Source organism: Mastigoproctus giganteus, chromosome 6 (genome assembly GCF_048544385.1).
Source record: "Mastigoproctus giganteus isolate SK-2022 chromosome 6, ASM4854438v1, whole genome shotgun sequence".
NCBI classification, from domain to species: domain Eukaryota; kingdom Metazoa; phylum Arthropoda; class Arachnida; order Uropygi; family Thelyphonidae; genus Mastigoproctus; species Mastigoproctus giganteus.
The window spans coordinates 86741327-86764237 of NC_143580.1; the positions used below are offsets into that span (position 1 = coordinate 86741327).

The 22911-nt window shown below is 39.1% G+C and overlaps 1 protein-coding gene across 1 annotated transcript in view; it reads left to right on the top strand.

Moving 5' to 3' along the window:
• Positions 1–22911, top strand: part of LOC150084454 (diacylglycerol kinase theta-like) — a 457615-nt gene that overhangs the window by 387575 nt on the left and 47129 nt on the right. The window contains exon 18 of the mRNA XM_090376240.1: positions 12064–12321. Within this exon, the coding sequence (XP_090232366.1) occupies positions 12064–12321 (258 nt within the window). The remainder of the gene's footprint in view (positions 1–12063; positions 12322–22911) is intronic.

Sequence of the window (22911 nt, forward strand, 5' to 3'; positions counted from 1 at the left end):
TCTTGCACTACTTCTATTGAAATGCAATTGGGCAGCAGCCTGGAAAGCAAGGCATTGGAATTTCCAGGACTGATGGGAGTCATGGTGGAACAAGTAAATACATTAGCATTAGCATTAGCATTAGTAGAGGCATTTGATGCAAGAAAGCAAGCTTATGCAGCATCAGCCAAAAAAAAAAAAAAAAAACCCACTTCCACTTCACCCCTCTGTTCGTTCAAAATACCTGTCCAGCTGAGCCTTAAACTTATTTAGGCTATCAAACTCCACCACAAGGGATGGAAGTCTGTTCCACCAACCAACCACCCACTGGCTAAAGGCAAATTTCCGCACATCTATCCTACATCTGTCTTTCCTCAATTTGAATTTATGCCCTCTCAGGTGATTTTTCTGAGCTAGAGGAAGAATCCCATCAGCATTGAGCATGCTTAAACCATTCAAGGCTTTATACACCTCTATCAGATCACCTCGCTGGTGCCTAGTTTCCAGACGCTGTAATTTGCAAAACTTAAGCCTTTCTTTGTAAGAGCACCCCTTTGTTCCATTCACTAATCTAGTTGCCCTTCTCTGTACTCGTTCCAGCAGCTCTACATCCTTCTTGAAATGAGGCCTCCAGACCTGTATACAGTACTCTAGGTGTGGCCTGACCATTGCCTTATACAATGGAATAATCACCTCCTTATCCCTGCTGGAAAAATTCCTGTATATCATTGACAATACTCCATGAGCTACTCTTGCACCCGTCTGCACTGCTCAGAGAATTTCATATCTGCCTGCACAACCACCCCCAAGTCCTTTTCATTCTCTACCACTGTCAGAGTACCACAGAGTTGATACGTTGCTCTGGGGTTGCTGTTTCCCATGTGTAGTACTTTACATTTGTCAATGTTAAACTTCATTTGCCACCTCTCAGCCCATCTGCTCAACCTTTCCAGATCCTGTTGCAGCAGCATAGTGTCAGTAGTGTCCTTGACAACCCTGCCAACCTTTGTATCGTCTGCAAACTTGGACATTAAGCTTGATATACCATCATCAATATCATTTATAAATACAGAAAACAATAATGGACCCAACACTGAGCCCTGAGGGACTTCACTAATAACATTAGTCCACGATGGGCAGTGTCCATTGATTACCACTCTCTGTCTTCTCCCCCTCAACCACCCCTTTATCCATAGCAGCAATTTGCCTCCAATGTCACACTGCTCCAATTTGTGTAGCAGTCTTCCATGTGCAACAGTATCAAAAGCCTTTCTAAGATCCAAGTATATAATATCAAAGTTATTCCCTGCATGCAGTTCTTTTCTGACTGCATCATAGTATCCAATCAAGTTGGTCAGGCAAGACTTCCCCTTAACAAAACCATGCTGTGTCTGAGCTATAACTGAAGTCTTGTCTAAATGATCCTGCAGTGCTTCTTTAACCAGTGCCTCCATTAATTTTTCTGGAACAGAAGTTAAGCTCACAGGTCTATAATTACTTTTGTCAGCCTTTGATCCTCCTTTGTGAATTGGGGTCACATTTGCACATCTCCAGTCCATGGGTACTTCCCCTGAGTCCAAGGAAGCTTTCATAATTATGGCTAAGGGTTTGATTACTTCCTTTGCTGCCTCCTTTAATATAACTGGATAGATCCCATCCACCCCAGGTGCCTTTCTTGTATTTATCTTCAACAGTTTCTCCTCCACTTTACTCCCAGTTATTTCAAGATTCTGTAGCTTACTGCTAGAGTTGAATACACCTCTGGCATTCCCCTTGCTGAATAACTCCTCATGTGTGAATGTTTATGCAAAATATTAATTTAGTTTGTTAGCTACCTGAGCAGGATCATCAACAGTTGACCCATCAATATCAAGTGGACCAATCTGATTCATCCTCTTCCTTCTAGAGTTTACATAAGTAAAGAACTCTTTGCTGTTTTGAGCAGCAGCCCGGAAAGCAAGGCATTGGAATATCCAGGACTGCTGGGAGTCATAGTGGAACAAGTAAATACATGGGCTGTGTTAGGGTAACTAAGAGTAGAAACAGGTGCATGTACACCATTGCTAGGAGTATAGTTAATAAATTTGATGAACTTGAAGTCAGGAGCGGATTAAGGTCGGTTGAAGCCCCGGGCGCAGAAGAAAATATTGGGCCCCTTAAAAAAAAGAGAGAGACAGGGAAAATAAAAATACATATTAACCATTTTTTTTAAATAAATAAAAAATATTATGTACTATTAATGTTTTATTTCCAATAAAATTTGAATATAATATATGTATAATATAATTAATAATAGCATAATAATAATCACAAAGTTTTGAACTAATATGTTCAACTAATTTGTTGGGGTTTTGTGTGGGCCCTTCAGAAGTCGGGGCCCAGGGCGCGCGCCCGGTGCGCCCGCCGTTAAATACGCCTGTGCTTGAAGTGCTAGTCAAGACATCAAAGACAGATATTGTTGGGATAACAGAGACATGGTGTCACACAGACATAAGCAGTGCAGAACTGGAATTTGGGGAGTACAATTTGTACAGAAAGGATTGACAGAAGAGGAAGGGAGGAGGGATTATGCTGTGAGTTAAGAAACACATAAAATCTAAGGAAGTGCATCTAATTGATGTGGGTGGACAGTGCAATGTTGAGTCTGTTTGTTGTGATATAAGAACTGGGAAAGGAAAAATGAGAGTAGGTGTGTGTGTTATAGGCCTAACGAATCTGATGAGTGGGCTCACATCTGGTGAGTATGCGCTTGGCACACCCAGGGTCTTTAGCCAGATATCATCATTCTTCTCTTTCTTCGTGATTCCCTTCTACTTCTCTCCCCCCCCTCTCCCTATCTCAGGGTAAACTCAGAATTTTTTTTTTTTTGGCTGGTGCAGCATAAGCCTCAGGCTTCCTTGCACCATATGGCTAATAATAATATTAATAATAATGATGAGAAATTGTGCACGAGAAAGAGTGGGCAGTAAATTAGTGTGTCTTATAATGGGGGATTTTAATTTCCTGGATATTAACTGGAATTTGTGGGTTGGTCACTCACACACTAGCAAGGCTTTTGTGGATTTATTGGATGATTGTTTTCTACAGCAGGTTCGGGAGGCAACTAGAGGGAGTAATACTCTTGATCTTATTATCAGTAATGATTCTTCATGCATCAAGAATCAGCAGATAAAGGAACCACTAGGTGGCAGTGATCACAGTGTGCTGAAGTGGGATTTACTCAGAGGTAACTACCATCAGGGGTAAAGGGAAGGGTTATTGCTTTTGTAAAGGCGACTACGATGGTCTGAGACAGTATTTAAATTCTATACAGTGGGACCAACTGAAAATGGGAAGCATTCAAGGAACTTATCTTGGAAGCTACTAGGCTTTACATACCAACTAAGAAATATTGTTCAAGGTTTAGGCCTAAATGGTTGTCAGATGAACTAATGAGACATGTGGCAGAGAAGAAAAATGCATGGGATACATATAAATTAACACGTGACACAGAAGCCTATGATAGATACAAGCTGATCTGTAACCAAGTTACAAAGGAGGTTAGGCAGGCAAAGGCAGATTACGAGAAATCTTTGGCAAGGGATGCAAAGAAAAACAGCAAAGAGTTCTTTACTTATGTAAACTCTAGAAGGAAGGGGATGAATCTGATTGGTCCACTTGATATCGATGGTTCAACTGTTGATGATCCTGCTCAGGTAGCTAACAAACTAAATGAATATTTTTCATCAACATTCACACATGAGGAGTTATTCAGTGAGGGGAGTGCCAGAGGTGTATTCAACACTGGCAGTAAGCTAGAGAATCTTGTAATAACTGAGAGTAAAGTGGAGGAGAAATTGTTGAAGATAAACACAAGAAAGGCACCTGGGGTGGATGGGATCTATCCAGTTATATTAAAGGAGGCAGCAAAGGAAGTAAGCAAACCCTTAGCCATAATTATTTGAGCTTCCTTGGACTCAGGGGAGGTACCCACATACTGGAGATGTGCAAATGTGATCCCAATTCACAAAGGAGGATCAAAGGCCAACACAAGTAATTATAGACCTGTGAGTTTAACTTCTGTCCAGGAAAGTTAATGGAGGCACTGGTTAAAGAAGCACTGCAGGATCATCTAGACAAGACTTCAGTTATAGCTCGGACACAGCATGGTTTTGTTAAGGGGAAGTCTTGCCTGACCAATTTGATTGGATACTATGATGCAGTCACAAAAGAACTGGATGCAGGGAATAACTTTGATATTATATACTTGGATCTTAGAAAGGCTTTTGATACTGTTGCACATGGAAGACTGCTGCACAAATTGGAGCAGTGTGGCATTGGAGGCAAATTGCTGCTATGGATAAAGGGGTGGTTGAGGGGGAGAAGACAGAGAGTGGTAATCAATGGACACTGCTCATCGTGGACTAATGTTATTAGTGATGTCCCTCAGGGTTCAGTGTTGGGTCCATTATTGTTTTCTGTATTTATAAATGATATTGATGATGGTATATCAAGCTTAATGTCCAAGTTTGCAGACGATACAAAGGTTGGCAGGGTTCTTAAGGACACTACTGACAGTATGCTGCTGCAACAGGATCTGAAAAGGTTGAGCAGATGGGCTGAGAGGTGGCAAATGAAGTTTAACATTGACAAATGTAAAGTACTACATATGGGAAACAGCAATCCCAGAGCAACGTATCAACTCTGTGATACTACACAGATAGTGGTAGAGAATGAAAGGGACCGGGGGGTGGTTGTGCAGGCAGATATGAAGTTCTCTGAGTAGTGCAGACAGGCTGCAAGAGTAGCTCATGGTGTCTTGTCAATGATATACAGGAATTTTTCTAGCAGGGATAAGGAGGTGATTATTCCCTTGTATAAGGCAATGGTCAGGCTACACCTTGAGTACTGTATACAGGTCTGGAGGCCTCACTTAAAGAAGGTGCCCCGAGTGCCAAGCAATATTTTAGCATTAGCATTAGTAGAGGCATTTGAATCAAGAAAGCAAACTTATGCAGCATCAGCCAAAAAAAAAAAAAAAAAAAACCAAATAAATAAATAAAAAATAACCACTTCCACTTCACCCCTCTGTGCATTCGAAATACCTGTCCAGCTGAGCCTTAAACTTATTTAGTCTATCAACTTCCATGACAAGGGATGAAAGTCTCCCGGGGCAAAAAGGAGTAAAGATTGACATAAATAGACATGCCACTTACAGATCTCATGATCCAGATCTCTCAAACATTTTGTGCGATACATAGTGTTCTTTCTCAGCAGATTAGTTATATTTATTTTCCAGCGTCTCTATTCTTCTTGTTTTTCATAAGTGATTCTTTACTTAAAAGCTTTGAAGTAGAATTCAGAAAGGAAATACACCTTTCTTTCCTTGTGTATATATATAATCCGTACTAACCTAACTAAATCTCTAAACTGCTTGGTCACTGGTGGCACCGCTCCTGTCTCCACATGGCAGGGCTGGTAACCTGGGAGAAGAAAAACAGTCTCCCCGGGGCAAAAAGGAGCAAAGATGGACATAAATAGATATGCCACTTATGGATCTCATGATCCAGATCTCTCAAACAGAGAAAACTTCAATGCAGGTAATGCTAAACGGCAGAAAAAAGAAGGAACAGAAACCCCTGCTCCTCTTGTTTTGATACTGCATTCTTTGACTGACAATCCTTTGAGTAAGCTCTCCCCATTCTTAATACAGAAATGTCTTGAAAATGTGGCAGGCCCACCAAAAATGGTTCGAAAATTAAAATCCGGAGACCTTCTAGTGGAGATGAACGAGAATAAGCACTCAGAAAAACTATTAAAAATATCGACTTTTGGTGGAATTCCCACGAAGGTTACCCCGCATGCCACCTTAAACTCCTCTAAAGGGGTAATAGCTGTGTGGGATCTCCTTAATCTATCTGAGGAGGAAATCGTTCAGGAATTAGACGTTCAAAATGTAATAAATACCAAAAGGATAGTCATTAAGAAAGATGGGATTCTTACTCCTACCCGAACGGTCATTCTTACATTTAAAACACCAATTTTACCAACAACTGTTAAAGCTGGATTTTTAAGGTGCAAAATTCGACCTTATATTCCAAACCCAGTCCGGTGTTTTAAATGTCAAAAATTTGGACACTCACAAGCAGTCTGCAGGGGTGTAACCACCTGTGCCTCCTGTGGTTCAAAAGAGCATGTTCACATAGACTGCCCCACTGAAATACAAAGCTGCCCAAACTGTAAGGGGAATCATTCAGCATTTTCAAAGCAGTGCATCCAGTGGCAGACTGAAAAGAATATACAGAAGTAAAAAGTGGAACACAAGGTGCCATACCAAGAAGCAAAAAGACATTGTTTAATTTCAAATAAATTGCCATCTTATTCTTCAGTTGTAAAAATGCAACAATGCATAACAGTACAAACAGATTGTTCAGTTCTGCCAAGCATCTCAATTTCTGATTGAGCAAGGTCAGTCCTCTCTACACTAAAAGAACAGCCTACCCAACATCAATCAACTCATTCGGTAAACACACTATTGACAATACCGCCAGATAAAAATTCTCTACAACAGCTAGTTAATCAAACAAGCTCTGAAAGAAATAATCAAAAAACCAGTACTGATACCATGGACATAGATAGAAATTCACACCGAGATGATCCACTTCTTGAACTTCATGCAGAAGAGGAGGACATGGACGTCACTAGACCAAATTTCCCAAAAAGGGAAAAAAAGACTAGACAGGCGCAAGCAGACCACATCCCATAAGCAAGCAGACACACCCAATAATCCTCAATAATGCATAGAATAATTTAATGGAATTGTCGCGGACTCCGAGCTAACTTATACGATGTTTATGACTTAATTACCGAATATAAGCCTGCTGTTCTTTGTCTACAGGAAACAAACCTGAACCCTAAAATAACTATGAGCATAAAACATCGTATAATGCTTAGAAAGGATAGGAACGACTCTAATACAGCACATGGAGATGTAGCATTGCTAGTAAACTCCAGAACTCCTTTCAGATCAGTCCCACTGCAAACAACTTTAGAAGCAGTCGCTATTAGAGTTATGGTTAAGATAGCAGTAACAGTTGTTTCCATATACCTTTCACCAAACTATTCATACTCTCTTACAGATTTGAATGATTTAGTTACCCAGCTGCCACCACCTTTCTGTATCTTGGGTGACTGGAATGGGCATCACCCCCTATGGGGTTCCTTGCACCTTGATAAGAGAGGTCAGTTAATTGAAAAATTTCTTGAAAGGCACAACTTAACATTATTAAACAATGGGACTCACACATACGTGCATCTTTCCTCAAGGTCAACTTCTGCAATTGATCTTTCAATATGCTCGCCAAACCTCCTTCCTCTTATTGATTGGACGGTCACTGATAATCTGCGAAATAGTGACCACTTTCCAGTAATATGCACACTATCGGCTAACTCTCCTCCTCAAACTGAGATAAAAACTGTTTGGAAATTCGACAAAGCTAACTGGAAGAAATATCAAGAGCTGGCACATCTAGATATTCAGACTATTGAGACCCTCACCATTGACTCTGCCATAACTTACATAACTCAGCAAATGATAGCAGCTGCAGAAACCAGTATACCCAGATCATCCATGAAAACTCACTCCCACCCAAAAGTACGGTGGAATGAAGCCTGTAGCAATGCCAAAAAAGAGAAGAATAGATACTGGAACTTATTTCGTAAATACCCAACTACAGTTAATCTCATACAGTTCAAGAAAGCTAGAGCTAAATCTCGTCACATACAACGAATAAGCAAAAAAGAGACATGGTCCAAATATGCCTCCTCTATAAACAGAACCACAAATATCAGAACCGTTTGGACTAAAGTTCGAAGAATTAATGGAAAATATCCACCTATAACCACCCCGATAATATTTCTAAAAGGCAAAGAAATCTGCAATCCTCTCGATATTTCTAATACATTAGGTGAAACCTTCGAAAAAATCTCCGCTGTAACCACATTTGAGCCAAGTTTCCAGGCACATAAAGTACAAGCAGAAAAATATAATCTCAATTTCAGTACTTCATGACAGCATCCATATAATATACCCCTTACCATGGCAGAGTTACGTAGCGTACTTGCAAGATCCAAAAATAGTGCTGCTGGCCCTGATGGAGTGTACTATGCCATGATATATCACTTGAGTGAAGAATCCCTTTCTGCTCTGCTAAAACTGTATAATAGAATCTTTGGTGAAGACTACTACCCTACCAGTTGGCATCATTCTATTGTATTAGCTTTCCCAAAACCAGGAAAGGACCATTCAGATCCAGCAAATTACCGACCGATAGCGTTAACTAGTTGTATAGGAAAAGCATTAGAAAAAAATAATTAATGCCAGATTGACATGATTTCTAGAGACTGAATGCATTCTAAGTCAAAATCAATATGGATTTCGAAGAACTAGATCAACACTTGACCTTATGGTCAAAGCTGAAGGAAATATCCGAAATGCATTTCTCAGGAACGAATACCTAGTGATGATATGTCTTGACATCGAAAAAGCTTTTGATACAACCTGGCGGTATGGAATTCTTCACGATCTCTATGAATCCGGTCTTCATGGTCATCTTCCAAAATTTATCCAGAACTTTTTGAGTAAATAGGACCTTTCAGGTACGATTTCACTCTGCTCTCTCGCAAACATTTCTGCAAGAAGAGGGGGGGGTCCCTCAGGGTTCTGTGCTTAGTGCCATGCTCTTCTCTCTCAGGATTAATTCCATTACCAAATATATTACCGACACAGTTGAAACTTATCTGTATGCCGACGATCTGGCAATCTCAAGCCACTCACAAAACATGCGTTTCATTGAAAGGCAGCTTCAAGGTACAATTAAGAAGCTTGTTCAGTGGGCCAAAAATAATGGATACAGACTTTCAAAACAAAAAACAACAGCAATTCATTTTTGCCGTAAACGGAATTTACATCCAGATCCCGATTTACATCTTGATTCTCATCCAATTTCTTTTCAACAGAGTATTAGCTTTCTTGGACTAATTCTGGATAAAAAAACTTAGTTTCTTAGAGCATATTAAGCATATTCGTACGACCTGTCTAAAGAAGCTGAATCTCCTCTGCAATTTCCGTTATGTCATGGGGTGCAGATCGGTACATGCTGTTGCACTTATACCGGTCGCTCATAAGATCCAAACTAGACTATGGGTCACCTGCATATGCCTCAGCTAGAGAAAGTGTATTAAAATGGCTCGACCCAGTACATCACAATGCTCTCCGAATTGCACTGGGAGCTTTTCGTACATTGCCAGTTCAGAGTCTCTATGCGGAAACACACGAACCACCCCTATTTCTTCGTCGGCAAGCTCTGTTATTAAGTTATGCAGCAAAAATCAGAAGTTTCCCACATCATCCTATAAAGCAGTATTTATTTACCCCAAAATGGCATAATTTGTACCAAAATAAACCTTTGAAGAATAAACCATGTGGAATTAGATTACAAAGCATAACTACGTGCTGGGAACTAAATATGAATGACATAATTCTAGATATTAGCACAGCTATGTCACCATGGCAGATACCCTTGGCCAATGTTGACCAACATTTCCAACAATGGGGAAAGAATGCACTTCCAAATTTCAGTATTCAGCAGATCCATACAACTCACTCTTTTCAGTTCTCTAGTTTTACCCAAATTTACACTGATGGTTCCAAGGCAGATAGTCAAGTTGGAGCAGCTGCAGTTCTACCAAACATTACAATATTCCAGCAGCTCCCTTTAGAGTACAGTATTTACACCGCAGAACTGTATGCTATCCTGATGGCTCCAGACAATGTAAAACAGTCATTATATCCTCAAACTATTATCTACACTGATTCCTTAAGTGCTGTATCTGCTCTTCAGTGTAAATTTCCTTCCAGTCATCCGTTTCTACAACAAATTCAAACCAAGTTAGTGCAGCTTCTTGCAAACAGGCAAAAATTAATTTTCTGTTGGATACCTGGGCACTCTGGAATCAGAGGAAACGAACAAGCGGATCTTGCAGCCAAGAACACCAGTCACATAAAATTAGACATGCAGATACCTTACACAGATTTAAAATACATCATGCATAGCAATGTTAGAAAAAAATGGCTATCCATTTGGCAGGGAGAAAAAAGCAATAAGCTTTTTCAGATTAAAAATGACCACAAGAAGTAGCTATCAAGCCTAAGAGGCAATAGAAAGGAAGAAGTAGTACTTGCTAGAATTTGAATAGGACATACTCACCTAACTCATAGTTATTTACTCATTCAGGATGACCCTCCACTATGCAGCAACTGTCAAACTCAACTCACAGTAAACCACTTGATCATTGAATGCCCATTATATCTGAGAGAACGAAAATCAGCTTTCTCTTCGCATCTATATTCTTCTAATAAACTTACCTTACAACAGATTCTCAGAGACCGACAAGATATTAATGATGTTTTTACCTTCCTCAAAACGATAAACAAATATCACCTGATCTGAATCCTTTTATTTAATATAACAATCATGTACCAAATAAGATTGAAATAGGTGCATTATGGCCTTAGTAGCCCTTGCATCGATAAATCCAACAAACAACAACAACAACTTAAAGAAGGATGTAGAGCTGCTGGAACGAGTACAGAGAAGGGCAAAAAGATTAGTAAATGGAACAAAGGGATACTCTTACAAAGAAAGGCTTAAATTTTGCAAATTACAGTGTCTGGAGACTAGGCACCAGTGAGGTTATCTGATAGAGGTGTATAAAGCCTTGAATGGTTTGAACATGCTCAATGCTGATGGGATTCTTCCTCTTGCTCAGAATAATCACCTGAGAGGGCATAAATTCAAATTGAGGAAAGACAGATGTAGGATAGACGTGCGGAAATTTGCCTTTAGCCAGCGGGTAGTTGGTTGGTGGAACAGACTTCCATCCCTTGTCGTGGAAGTTGATAGCCTAAATAAATTTAAGGCTCAGCTGGACAGGTATTTCGAACGAATAAAGGGGTGAAGTGGAAGTGGGTTTTTTTTTTTTTTTTTTTTTGACTGATGCTGCATAAGCTTGCTTTCTTGCATCATTTGCCTCTACTAATTTTAATGCTAATAAAGGGCTAAGGCTTTTTTTTGGGTAAGAACCCAAAAAAAAATATATGTATCACTACGTGCACTTAGTATATCTTCAGACCATAAGATGCAGGAGAATTTTAGCCAACACTTTCCAAAAATACAATACTTGTCTGATTTAAAAAGTAAACCCAGCCATGTGATCAGCTTGAAAAGATCTGTATGATGAAATAGTTTTCTATAATTGTAAAAAGTACAACACAATTAAATAAATAAATAAAAATAAAAAAATTATCAAAAACTTACTGACTTACCATGAGCTGAAAATCACTACACCTTGACTCTTATCTCACCAAATCTTAATCCTTTTCAGGAGTAAGCTAAAAATCACTGCACCTGATTCTGATCTCACTAAATCTTGTCATCTTCATTTGTTCAATATTGGGAAAACAGTTGATAAAACAAATATATTTTTGAGTGAGACTATATGAATTAACATATAATAGTTCCACTATTATATGTTAATTCATACCCTTTATTCCCTGCACTCCCTGCACATACATTATTCTCAAAAAACCACTTATTGTATTTTATAACCATTTTGGTGTTGTGGAACTAAGAATGTTCATGTACAGTCTGATGTAGCAGTAACAAAAAGAACTGCTGTCAGAGAAGTGACCGTATAAATAAATAACAAATTATTCCTCTTTCAGAAATAAATAGCAAATTATTCCTCTTTTATTAGAAAATGTCTCTATATGTGGCAACTCTGATATTTCAAACTTGTATACTTATTAGAGAACTAAAACAGTGAAAAAAGACATTTTTAAGATTTAGAATAGTAAAAATGAATAATTCCATTTTTTTTAATATAAATTGATATGTGTAATTTTCCAGTAGTTCACTATGCTTGATATATTTAAACTTGAAATTTGAAATTCTCAAAATGTTAGGTTTACTTATTTTTGTCCTTTACAAAAACTATAATTTTCTTACTTTTACAGCTATTACACATTTTTATTTTATTTTATAGGTTATATGTATTCAGACATATTAGAGACTATAAGATTTTGGTTTGTGGTGGAGATGGGACTGTTGGTTGGGTGTTGCAATGCCTGGATAATGTTGGCCAAGATTCAGAGTGTCAATCTCCTGCTTGTGCAATCCTTCCTCTCGGTACAGGTAATGATTTGGCAAGGGTACTTCATTGGGGACCAGGGTATACAGGAGGGGAAGATCCCTTATCAATTTTAAAAGATGTTATTGATGCTGAAGAAATAAGATTAGATAGGTGAGATGTTTTTCCAAGCAGTGCTAGTATTAAAATTTTCTTATATTTTAAGATGATTTTTACGAGAACTTTTGAAATCCTATGAAAAACATTAGAAAATTGTTGCAGGGTGATGAAATACAAAAAAGAATATGCATTCATTCTGGAATGCTACATGGAGCTGAGTTGTTTCTTTAAAATAAAATAGAAAATTATTTTGTAAAGTTTGCAATTGCTTTACAAAATTCAGATTGATGCAAAAAATCATTTTGTGTTCTTTGTGTTTCAAGAATGTTTCCTGTGGGACATTACTTGAAACACAAACAATTTAATGTTCCTTTGTATTGAATTACTTATTTGTATACTACATTACATTTATTACATTGTGTGCTTTCATGTTTTTAGCTTGTTCCCATCAAAGTTCTTAAAGATGTCATAAATTTTCACTTATAGTAATCATTCTGTAGCAATTACTGTTCTTTATTATCTCATAATTCTTGTACAGGTAAGTCATGGTCCAGTTTGCATGTTGTATAGTTGTGAGCATACGTTATCGGCCCTGAGTGCCAAGCGATGGTGACAAGCAATTTTCTCTGAGACATAAAGAGTGCTCTTTCTAAGTGACAAAGTTTAATTTCCTTTCTAGTGCCTTTTTCTCTTTTGTTTACCTCAAGTGGTTCTGTGCTTCAATTGTTAAAGGAAGAACCCAGAAAGGAAAACTACCTTTCTTTATTCAGCATATATATATTAATTACTAACAAACTCTACTACAACCGCTGGTCACTGGTGGCACGACTCCTGCCTCCACGTGGCTGGGCCAGTAACCTGGGAGAAGAAAGTCCCTCTCTCTCAGGGCTAAAAGGGGAAAACATGGAATTTGATAATTTCCCTCCGGTTGAGTCTCGATGCTCATGTTCAAAAGCAAATGACACTGACCATGAGACATCCCAGCCAAAAAGACTGCAGACTGATAAAGAGTAACAGGAAATCCCATCATTCCTTATCTTCCACTCCTTGTCAAACAAAAGCATGAGTACACTCTCCCCATTTTTGATGCAGAAATTCTTGGAAAGCTCATCAGGTTTACCTAAAATGGCGAAAAGACTTAGATCCGGAGATTTACTAATAGAAAGTGTGAGTTGTAAGCAATCAGAGACTCTGCTGAACCTCTCAACCTTTGGTAGTATTCTCGTGCAGGTTACCCCACATGCGACACTAAATACCTCCAAAAGGATGATTGCTAAGTGGGATTTGATCAATGTCATAGAAGAAGAACTGGTCCAAGAGTTAAAAGAACAGAAAGTCATATAAGCTAAGTAGATTATGATCAGAAAAGATGGTTGGCTTGTTTCCACATGGAACATCAGCCTAATATTTGGCACACCAAATTTACCATTGAGTGTTAAACCCAGCTATCTTAATTGCCATGTAAGACCCTACATTCCTAATCCCATCAGATGTTATAAGTGTCAACAGTTTGGGCACTCTCAGACTGTCTATTAAGGGATGCAGTGTGCTCAAACTGTGGGTCAAAATCCCACATAAAAACAGAATGTGATGCTGAAACACTGCATTGTTTGAACTGTCAAGGCCAACACTCCGCATTTTCAAGGACCTGTGAACTATGGAAAACAAGGAAAAAGATCCAAAAATACAAAGTAGAGTGGAAAGTGACTTACCAGGAGGCAAAGTAGCAAATTATGCTTACTACACCAAAATATACCTATGCAACAGCAGCAAAGAAATTCCAGTCAGCAGCCACTCAAACTTGATGTGTCAGTTACCCCAACCATGTCTATTGCAGATTGGGCCGGAGAAATACTCTCAACCTTGCAGCAATCTACTAAGGAACAGCATGTGATAGATTGTTCCAACAACACACCAATTACAGTACTGCCAACTGCATCACAGTCTTCCTCAGAAACCATAAAAACTAAAACAGGTCCCAATGCAGAAAAGTCTGTCAAATTTAACAAATATGAATACAGATGAAAACATCAACCTGAATGGGCCAATCTTAGATCTGTATGCAGAAGCCAACATGGACACAGGGTGACCTATCTTCTCAAAAAAAGAAAGAATAAATAAATTGGAGATACAAAAACAGACTGGACCTAAAAGGCAGACTGAATCAAACCTAACTGTTAAAAACAAATAATGGATCACATCATAGAGTGGAACTGTAGAGGCCTACAAAGCAACATCGATGATATCTATGACCTAATCCAGCAGTATAGTCCAGCAAGCATGTGTTTATAAGAAACTAATCTAACATCACAAGTAATTCCAAAAATCAAGAAGTATACTGTATATCAGCATAATAGAAATAACAATAACACTGTGCATGGAGGTGTGGCCATTCTTGTAAACTCAAGAATCCCTACTAAACACATTCCACTGCAGACTTTAGAAGCAGTAGCTCCTTAGAAATCATGTTAACAATAGTTGCAATCTACCTATCACCAAACAAAGAATATACTTATAATGACCTAGAAAAACTTATGCTGCAGATCCCTCCTCCCTTTTGTTTATTAGAAGATTTTAATGCACACCACCCACTCTGGGGATCCCCACATACAGACAGACAAGGGAAACTTGTGGTATCTCTGCTTGACAAACATAATCTAATGCTGTTGCATAATGCTGCAGATACTTACATTCATTTTGCTACTAGAACAACTACAGCTATAGACTTAACAATCTGCTCTCCAACATTGTATCCCCTCATCTGCTGGTCAACTCTGGACCTAAACAGTGACCATTATCTGATAATGTGTGAAATCCAAACAACCTCCCAGGGGCTCACATCTGGGGAGTATGGGCTTGGCACACTCAGGGTCCTGAGCTGGATATCATCATTCTTCTCTTTCTTGGTGATTCCCTTCTATTTCTGACTCTCTCAGGGGTAACTCAAAAATTTTTTTTTGGCTGATGCAGCAAAAAGCCTCAGACTTCCTTGTACCATATGGCTAATAATAATAATAACTAGAATCCCTCAGGCAAATAATATCCGCTTAAAATGGAAATTTTGTAAGGCTGATTGGAAGTTGTTTGCTTCTAATATCTCATTCGACGATGAAATTATCAGACACCAGTCCATCGATGATGCCACACAACTCAGATTTTATATGACGCAACCAAGGCCATGCCCAAAATCTATACTGGTTCTTTTAAACATGCCAATTTGTGCTGGAGTGATGCATGCCAGCTTGCTAAAATAGTGAAAAACTGGGCATGGAACCTGTTTCGAAAACAGGTTCCATGCCCAGAGGAGAACCTTATAAATTTCAAAAAGACTTAAAGCAAAAGCACGATTTTTAAGGAAAAATGCTAAAAAAGATTCTTGGATCCAGTTTGCCTTAACTGTAACGAAGAATACCAATAGCACACTAATCTGCAATAAAATGAGAGCTATATGAGAGCTTGAAGGACAGGGTGGATGCCCTCAAAGGATTTAAATTGAGGGGCCCATCAAGCTCTCAGCTGCCCACATCAGCGCCAGAGCTTGCATTTGGTCATCACGCAACACAGCAGCAACCCCCAAGGCAGAATGTGCTGGTACCACAGGAACTAGTAGTTGTTGGTGACTCTATTGTCAGGGAAACAGGGAACATGCTTTGTAAAAAGGATAGGTGGAACAGGACCAGGGTATGTCTGCCAGGGTCAAAGGTTGATGACGATGTAGAGCGGATATTTGTTGTTGTTGTTATTTGGTTTTTAGGAGCATTAGCAACTAAGGCCATATTGCTCCGGGATATGCGGTGGTCATCCCTGACCTTTCCGCATCCTCCGTATTTGGTGGTGACGGGCGTAGAGCGGATATCATCTTTTAAGGGCACAAAAGGTGATATTGTTGTACACGTTGCCACTAATGATATTAAGAGTAGGAGACCGGCAGAATTACGTAACAAGTACAGGTCACTGTTGAAAAAAAGCCGTGAATTAGGGTTGAATTTGAAAGTGTCTGCTATTCTGCCCAGACATGACAGGAGGGAGTATATGATGAGAGCCTTGCCGATCAATTTGGCCTTGGAAAGACTGTGCAAGGCTCAAGGGGTAGAATTTTTTTCAGCAAGGTTTGTACTTGTTAACAGGAGAGACTGCTTCTACAGGGATGGGATACACTTAAATAGAAAGGGTGCAAGAATATTTGCTGATGCTATTGAGGCAGTGTTAGATGGGTCGGAAAACTGCTAGCTTGGGGGGATACAAGGACTAATAGATTAACAGTAGCCACTGGCAGAGGTGAAAGTGATTCTTGCACTGCTTCTATTGGAATGAGCAGAAGCCTGAAAAACAAGCTGCAGGATATTTCAGAGACTGCTTGGAGTCATTACGGTACAAGTAAACACATGGGTTTTGTTAGGGTAGCTAAGAAAAAGAACAGGTGCATGTATACTTGCGTGTACACCAATGCTAGGAGTTTGGTAAATAAATTTGATTAATTTGAGGTATTGCTCAAAGCATCAAAGGCGGATATTGTTGGGATATCAGAGACGTGATGTCACGCAGATATAAGGAATGCAGAACTGGAATTAGGGGAATACAATGTGTACAAAAAGGATAGACAGGATAGGAGGGGTTATGCTATTAGTTAAGAAACACATAAAATCCAAGGAAGTGAAGCCAGTCGACATCGCTGGACAGTGCAGTTTCGAGTCAGTTTGGTGTGACATAAGCATTGGGAAATCAAAATTGAGAGAAGGAGTGTGCTATAGCCCTAATGACTCTGATGAGTATAATAAGAAACTGTACAGGGAAATAGAGTGGGCCAGTACATCAGAGAGTCTTATAATGGGTGATTTTAATTTCCCAGATATTGACTGGAATTTGTGGGTTGGACACTCAAACACTAGCAAGGCTTTTGTGGATTTATTTGATGATTGTTTTCTATATCAGCATGTTTGGGAGGCAACTAGAGAGAGTAATACTCTTGATTTGATTATCAGTAGTGATTCCTCATGCATTAAGAATCTGCAGATAAAGGAACCACTAGGTGGCAGTGATCACAGTGTGCTGAAGTGGGATTTACTCAAAGAGATAACTATCATTAGGGGTAAAGGGAAAGGTTATAGCTTTCATAAAAGCGACTACGATGGTCTGAGACAGTATTTAAATTCTATACACTGGGACCAACTGATGATGTTACCAACAGCAAATGCAAAATGGGAAGCATTCAAAGAACTTATCTTGGAAGCTACTAGGCTTTACATACCAACTAAAAAATATTGTTCAAAGTTTAGGCCTAAATGGATGTCAGAAGAACTAACGAGACATATGGCAGAGAAGAAAAATGCATGGGATACATACAAATTAACACGTGACGCAGAAGCCTATTATAGATATAAGCTGGTCTGTAACCAAGTGACAAAGGAGGTTAGGCAGGCAAAGGCAGATTATGAGAAATCTTTGGCAAGGGATGCAAAGAAAAACAGCAAACAATTCTTTACTTATGTAAACTCTAGAAGGAAGGGGATGAATCTGATTGGTCCACTTGATATCGATGGTTCAACTGTTGATGATCCTGCTCAGGTAGCTAACAAACTAAATGAATATTTTGCATCGACATTCACACATGAGGAGTTATTCAGAGAGGGGAATGCCAGAGGTGTATTCAACACTGGGAGTAAGCTAAATAATCTTGTAATAACTCAGAGTAAAATGGAGGAGAAATTGTTGAAGGTAAACACATGAAAGGCACCTGGGGTGGATGGGATCTATCCAGTTATATTAAAGGAGGCATCAAAGGAAATAAGCAGACCCTTAGCCATAATTATGAGAGCTTCCTTGGATTCAGGGGAGCTACCCATAGACTGGAGATGTGCAAATGTGGCAATCAATGGACACTGCATCGTGGACTAATGTTATTAGTGGAGTCTCTCAGGGTTCAGTGTTGGGTCCATTATTGTTTTCTGTATTTATAAATAATATTGATGATGGTATATCAAGCTTAATGTCCAAGTTTTCAGACAATACAAAGGTTGGCAGGGTTGTTAAGGACACTACTGATGCTATGCTGCTGCAACAGGATCTGGAAAGGTTGAGCAGATGGGCTGAGAGGTGGCAAATGAAGTTTAACATTGACAAATGTAAAGTACTACATATGGGAAACAACAACTCCAGAGCAACGTATCAACTCTGAGGTACTACACTGACAGTGGTAAAGAATGAAAAGGACCTGGGGGTAATTGTGCAGGCAGATATGAAGTTCTCTGAGCAGTGCAGACTGGCTGCAAGAGTAGCTCATGGTGTCTTATCAGTGATATACAGGAATTTTTCTAGCAGGGATAAGGAGGTGATTATTCCCTTGTATAAGGCAATGGTCAGGCCACACCTTGAGTACTGTATACAGGTCTGGAGGCTTCATTTCAAGAAGGATGTAGAGCTGCTGGAACAAGTACAGAGAAGGGCAACAAGATTAGTGAATGGAACAAAGGGGTACTCTTACGAAGAAAGGCTTAAGTTTTGCAAATTACAGTGTCTGGAGACTAGGCACCAGCGAGGTGATCTGATAGAGGTGTATAAAGTCTTGAATGGTTTCAGCATGCTCAATGCTGATGGGATTGTTCCTCTTGCTCAGAATAATCACCCGAGACGGCATAAATTCAAATTGAGGAAAGACAGATGTAGGACAGTCATGCGGAAATTTGCCTTTAGCCAGTGGGTAGTTGGTTGGTGGAACAGACTTCCATCCTTTGTTGTGGAAGTTGATAGCGTGAAGAAATTTAAGACTCAGCTGGACAGGTATTTCGAACGAACGGAGGGAGGGGCGAAGTGGAAGTGTGTTTTTTTTTTTTTTTTTTTGGCTGATGCTACATATGCTTGCTTTCTTGCATCATGTGCCTCTACTAATGCTAATGACTCAGGGGAGGTACCCATAGTCTGGAGATGTGCAAATGTGACTCCAATTCACAAAGGATGCACTTTGCGACATGCGGAATCTCACACACTTGAGATTTCTGCATGTCGCAAAGTGCAGCACAGGAACATAAAAATTCCTTTAAAATACAGCACGCATTCTCTCTCCACTAAACTTTGCCAACTGAAGATATTTTTAACAAAATGAAAGTCTACCATTATGACTATTGGCCTCATCTATTTCACATATTTTAAAGTTTTTAATTATTTAATTCTCCATGACAACCAGGGACGGAGTTGTGCACTTCTGCTTCCTTGCGCATATTTTAATTCCGTTTTTAATTAATTTATTCTCATCCCGTAAACTTACCAATTAATCTACTTAACTTTAAATTACCCAAACCCAAAAATTTAGTCATTCATTCACCAAATAACAACTGCAGATCATCCAAGGTGAGTACCGTAAATTAAGCTTTTGCTATTGAAACTTAGTCCAATCACACGGTATTTTGAGACATTCTATAATTCATCTAATTCATTGATCTCATATTGAGAAGGCACTTCACTATGAATCACTTTGATATTAATTGCTCTCATCATCTGTCATCATTCCGCTATTCCATGGGTCAACGTATGAAGCCTTGTCCGTGTACTTCTCTCCGTCGTTGATTTCACTACAGTTTCCTCCTCTCTTAATGACATCAGTCTTTATCATGTCTTGCCATCTCATTCTTGGTCTACCCCTTGGTCTTTTGGCCCTTAATTGTAAATCAAACATTCTTCTTGGCAAACACTTCTCATTCATCCTCTTGACATATCCAAACCATTTCAAACGGGACCTTTCAGTCCTATTTTGGAGTTGCTCTATACACTTTAAATAAAAAGCGCTGCTCCAGTGAAGAGATATGTTGTTATTTATATGAAATATGTGCTATTTGACATGAAATAGTTTTAAATGTTTTTTAGGATCTTATCAGGGAGTAGACTTCATGAGTAAATGACCCAATGAAGTATTTACTAAGGGTAAAAAAACTTCATCAATGGTCAACCTAGTGATGAAGTCTTTTTACCTTAAATTAGAATTAGTAGTGGCAAATGATGCAACAAAACAAGTTTATACAGCTTCAGAAAAAAAAAAAAACTATTCACCTCATCTGTTCACTCTCTATAATAATTTGACTAATTCTTCCATAAATTTATTCATACTACCCACTTCCACAACACCAGATGGTAATTTGATGCAAAAGTCAATTACTCTCTGGCTAATCCAAAAAAAAAGTTCCACTATGGTATTTATGTATTTAGGGAAGATAGAAGGTGTGGTGGGGTCATGCTTCTTATCAAAAGTAGCCTGATCACAAAAGAGCTTTTGCTGAATCAGAAGATATGTCTGTCAGCATAGAATCTGTGTGATTTGAGTTAGTTAAAAGCAATAGTATAATGAGAGTGGAAGGAATCTACAGACCAGAAGATTTTGAAGATGAGAGTCTCTACATGTAGCTGGAATAGCAAGCAAGTATGAATGTCTTATGGGTGACTTCAATCTGCCCCTAATTGAAAATTAAATTAAATGATTATTATTTGTACCAGCATGCTAGAGAAAATATTAAGGGTGAGGATATTCTTGATCTCATTATTACTCACGAAGCAGATGACATAACGGGACTTAAAATACAAGAACTATTGGCAGATTGTGATTGTGTGATCAGTTGGAAGATAAATAATGATGTTGCAGAAGGTAAAGGTGCAGGTTTTAATTTGAGAAGAGGGGATTATGACAGTTTAAGGTGCAATATGGCATCAATTAATTGGGCAGATTGCAGAGGAAGTGTGAATACATTTGAATTATGGAATACTTTTAAAGCAAAAATCACAGAAGCCATGAATGCATATATACAATTAAGAAAATATTGCATGAGGAGGATGCTGAAATAGATGAATATGGAGCTGGCTGGCCTAATAGAGCAAGAAAAGATGGTATGGGAAAGTTACAGAGTGATGAAAAGTACTGAAACTACAACAGCTGCAAGCTGATAATAATAATAAAATTCTTTATTCACAAAATTTTGTGAATCCACAATATCTAGAGGAATCTAACAATCTAATTGGAAACATTATATTTACTTACATAAAAACTGCTAAAACAGAAAAACTGCATAGAATACATAGAACATCCATATAATACATAGAAAATCCATAAAATATATCCATAGAAGGTGATGTATTCATAGAAGGCAAATACATCACCTTCTCCAACATAAAATCAACTTAGACATCTTTGAGTTATAGATAATTGCATTTGAACTAGTTCTTCTGAGATACTGATGATATAGGGCTGTACCTGGGTATAACCCAATTGAAAAGATTGAGCCAGTCTGGACATCTTTCACTTGGAGTCAGTATTAGTTCTAATGATAGTTTCAGGAATTCTGATAGTACGTGAACATGGATTTTCTCATTTTTTCCCTGTAGGCTGAATCATTGGACCACAGATCAAAATCAATGTCGGCAGAGCTCAGTGTGCCGATGATGCTATTGAGAAAATGCCGCTTGAAGGTCGAGAGCTTCTGCAGGTTTCAGCAGAGAACTGGAGGGTTTCTGAGAGCTCTACTCGGGATTTTTCAGCCCACAAATTCCCAGATATTGATGAAGTTGTGAACTGCGGAGCACAGATTGCATGCCATTGTGAGCTTCCTTGCATATGCCAAGTGCTGGGCTGGGGTCTGGCTTAGATCTTTACAGAGCTGTGATCTTGATGTCATATAGGGAAGGTGAGCCCAATTGTTGGCCCACTTCAGGACCCAGAATTCTAGACCACAAAGCACGTTCAGGCTGGACAAAGGAGCTATGGACCAGACTTCAGTACCATAACTGATGATTGAGCTGAAGTAGTAGAAGAGAAATTTCCTGATTGTTTCTTTATTATGCGATCTACAGAAGTTGAGTTTCATGCTCCAGAATGCCCATAGCGCTTTTGAGCATGGTTGCTGGACTTGATCCTTATAAGTCAGATTTTCATCCATTATCACCCCTAACTGAATGAGTGGCGATGAGAGGATGCCCTGCAATTGAGGGCTCCAGAGAGACTGCTGGATTGAGGTTTGCTTGTGCTCTCAGTGAGAAGATGATATACTTTGATTTTTCCAGGTTTAGTTTTAGCCCAAAAAAGTACCGTATTCACAGGAGAAGGACAGATATTCATTGAGGGTAACAGAATTCGATAAATCCTTTGCAGGTCTGGTGAGGTGTAAAGTGTGTTCATTGTCTGATGGCACCAGGGGTCTCCCCCAATTCTGCATTGTTTTCATTGTGTGAGTGAGACAGTACTCTGTTAAGGCCAGAAGTTTAAAAGTGTGTGGGTAATAGTAATTGTGTAGTGTGTTCCGTTGTCTTCTGACTATTTATTCTCGGGCCACTATTGAGACCCAATGTTACCACACTTCACTAAAAAGAGGCAGCTCAGGTATACCCAGTAGATTTAATCAGTCCTCTGGCAGGCCTTGCCACCTAGTTTCCTGAGTGTCCTTCAGGTGAACAGTTCCTGGGCGAATTTTGTCAACTCCTTATACTCCTCTTGCGAGTCCAACAGGTTTGATTCCATGTCACAAGGGAAGTAGGTTAGTTTCATCATCAGGAGGCAGCAGAAATCCTCATAGTTTTTGGAGTTGTACATTATGTGAGACCATGTCTCCACTTCCTCACAGACACAGCGAGGGTTGTTCACTAATTTAAAACTGTTTAGTTTGGCATTTA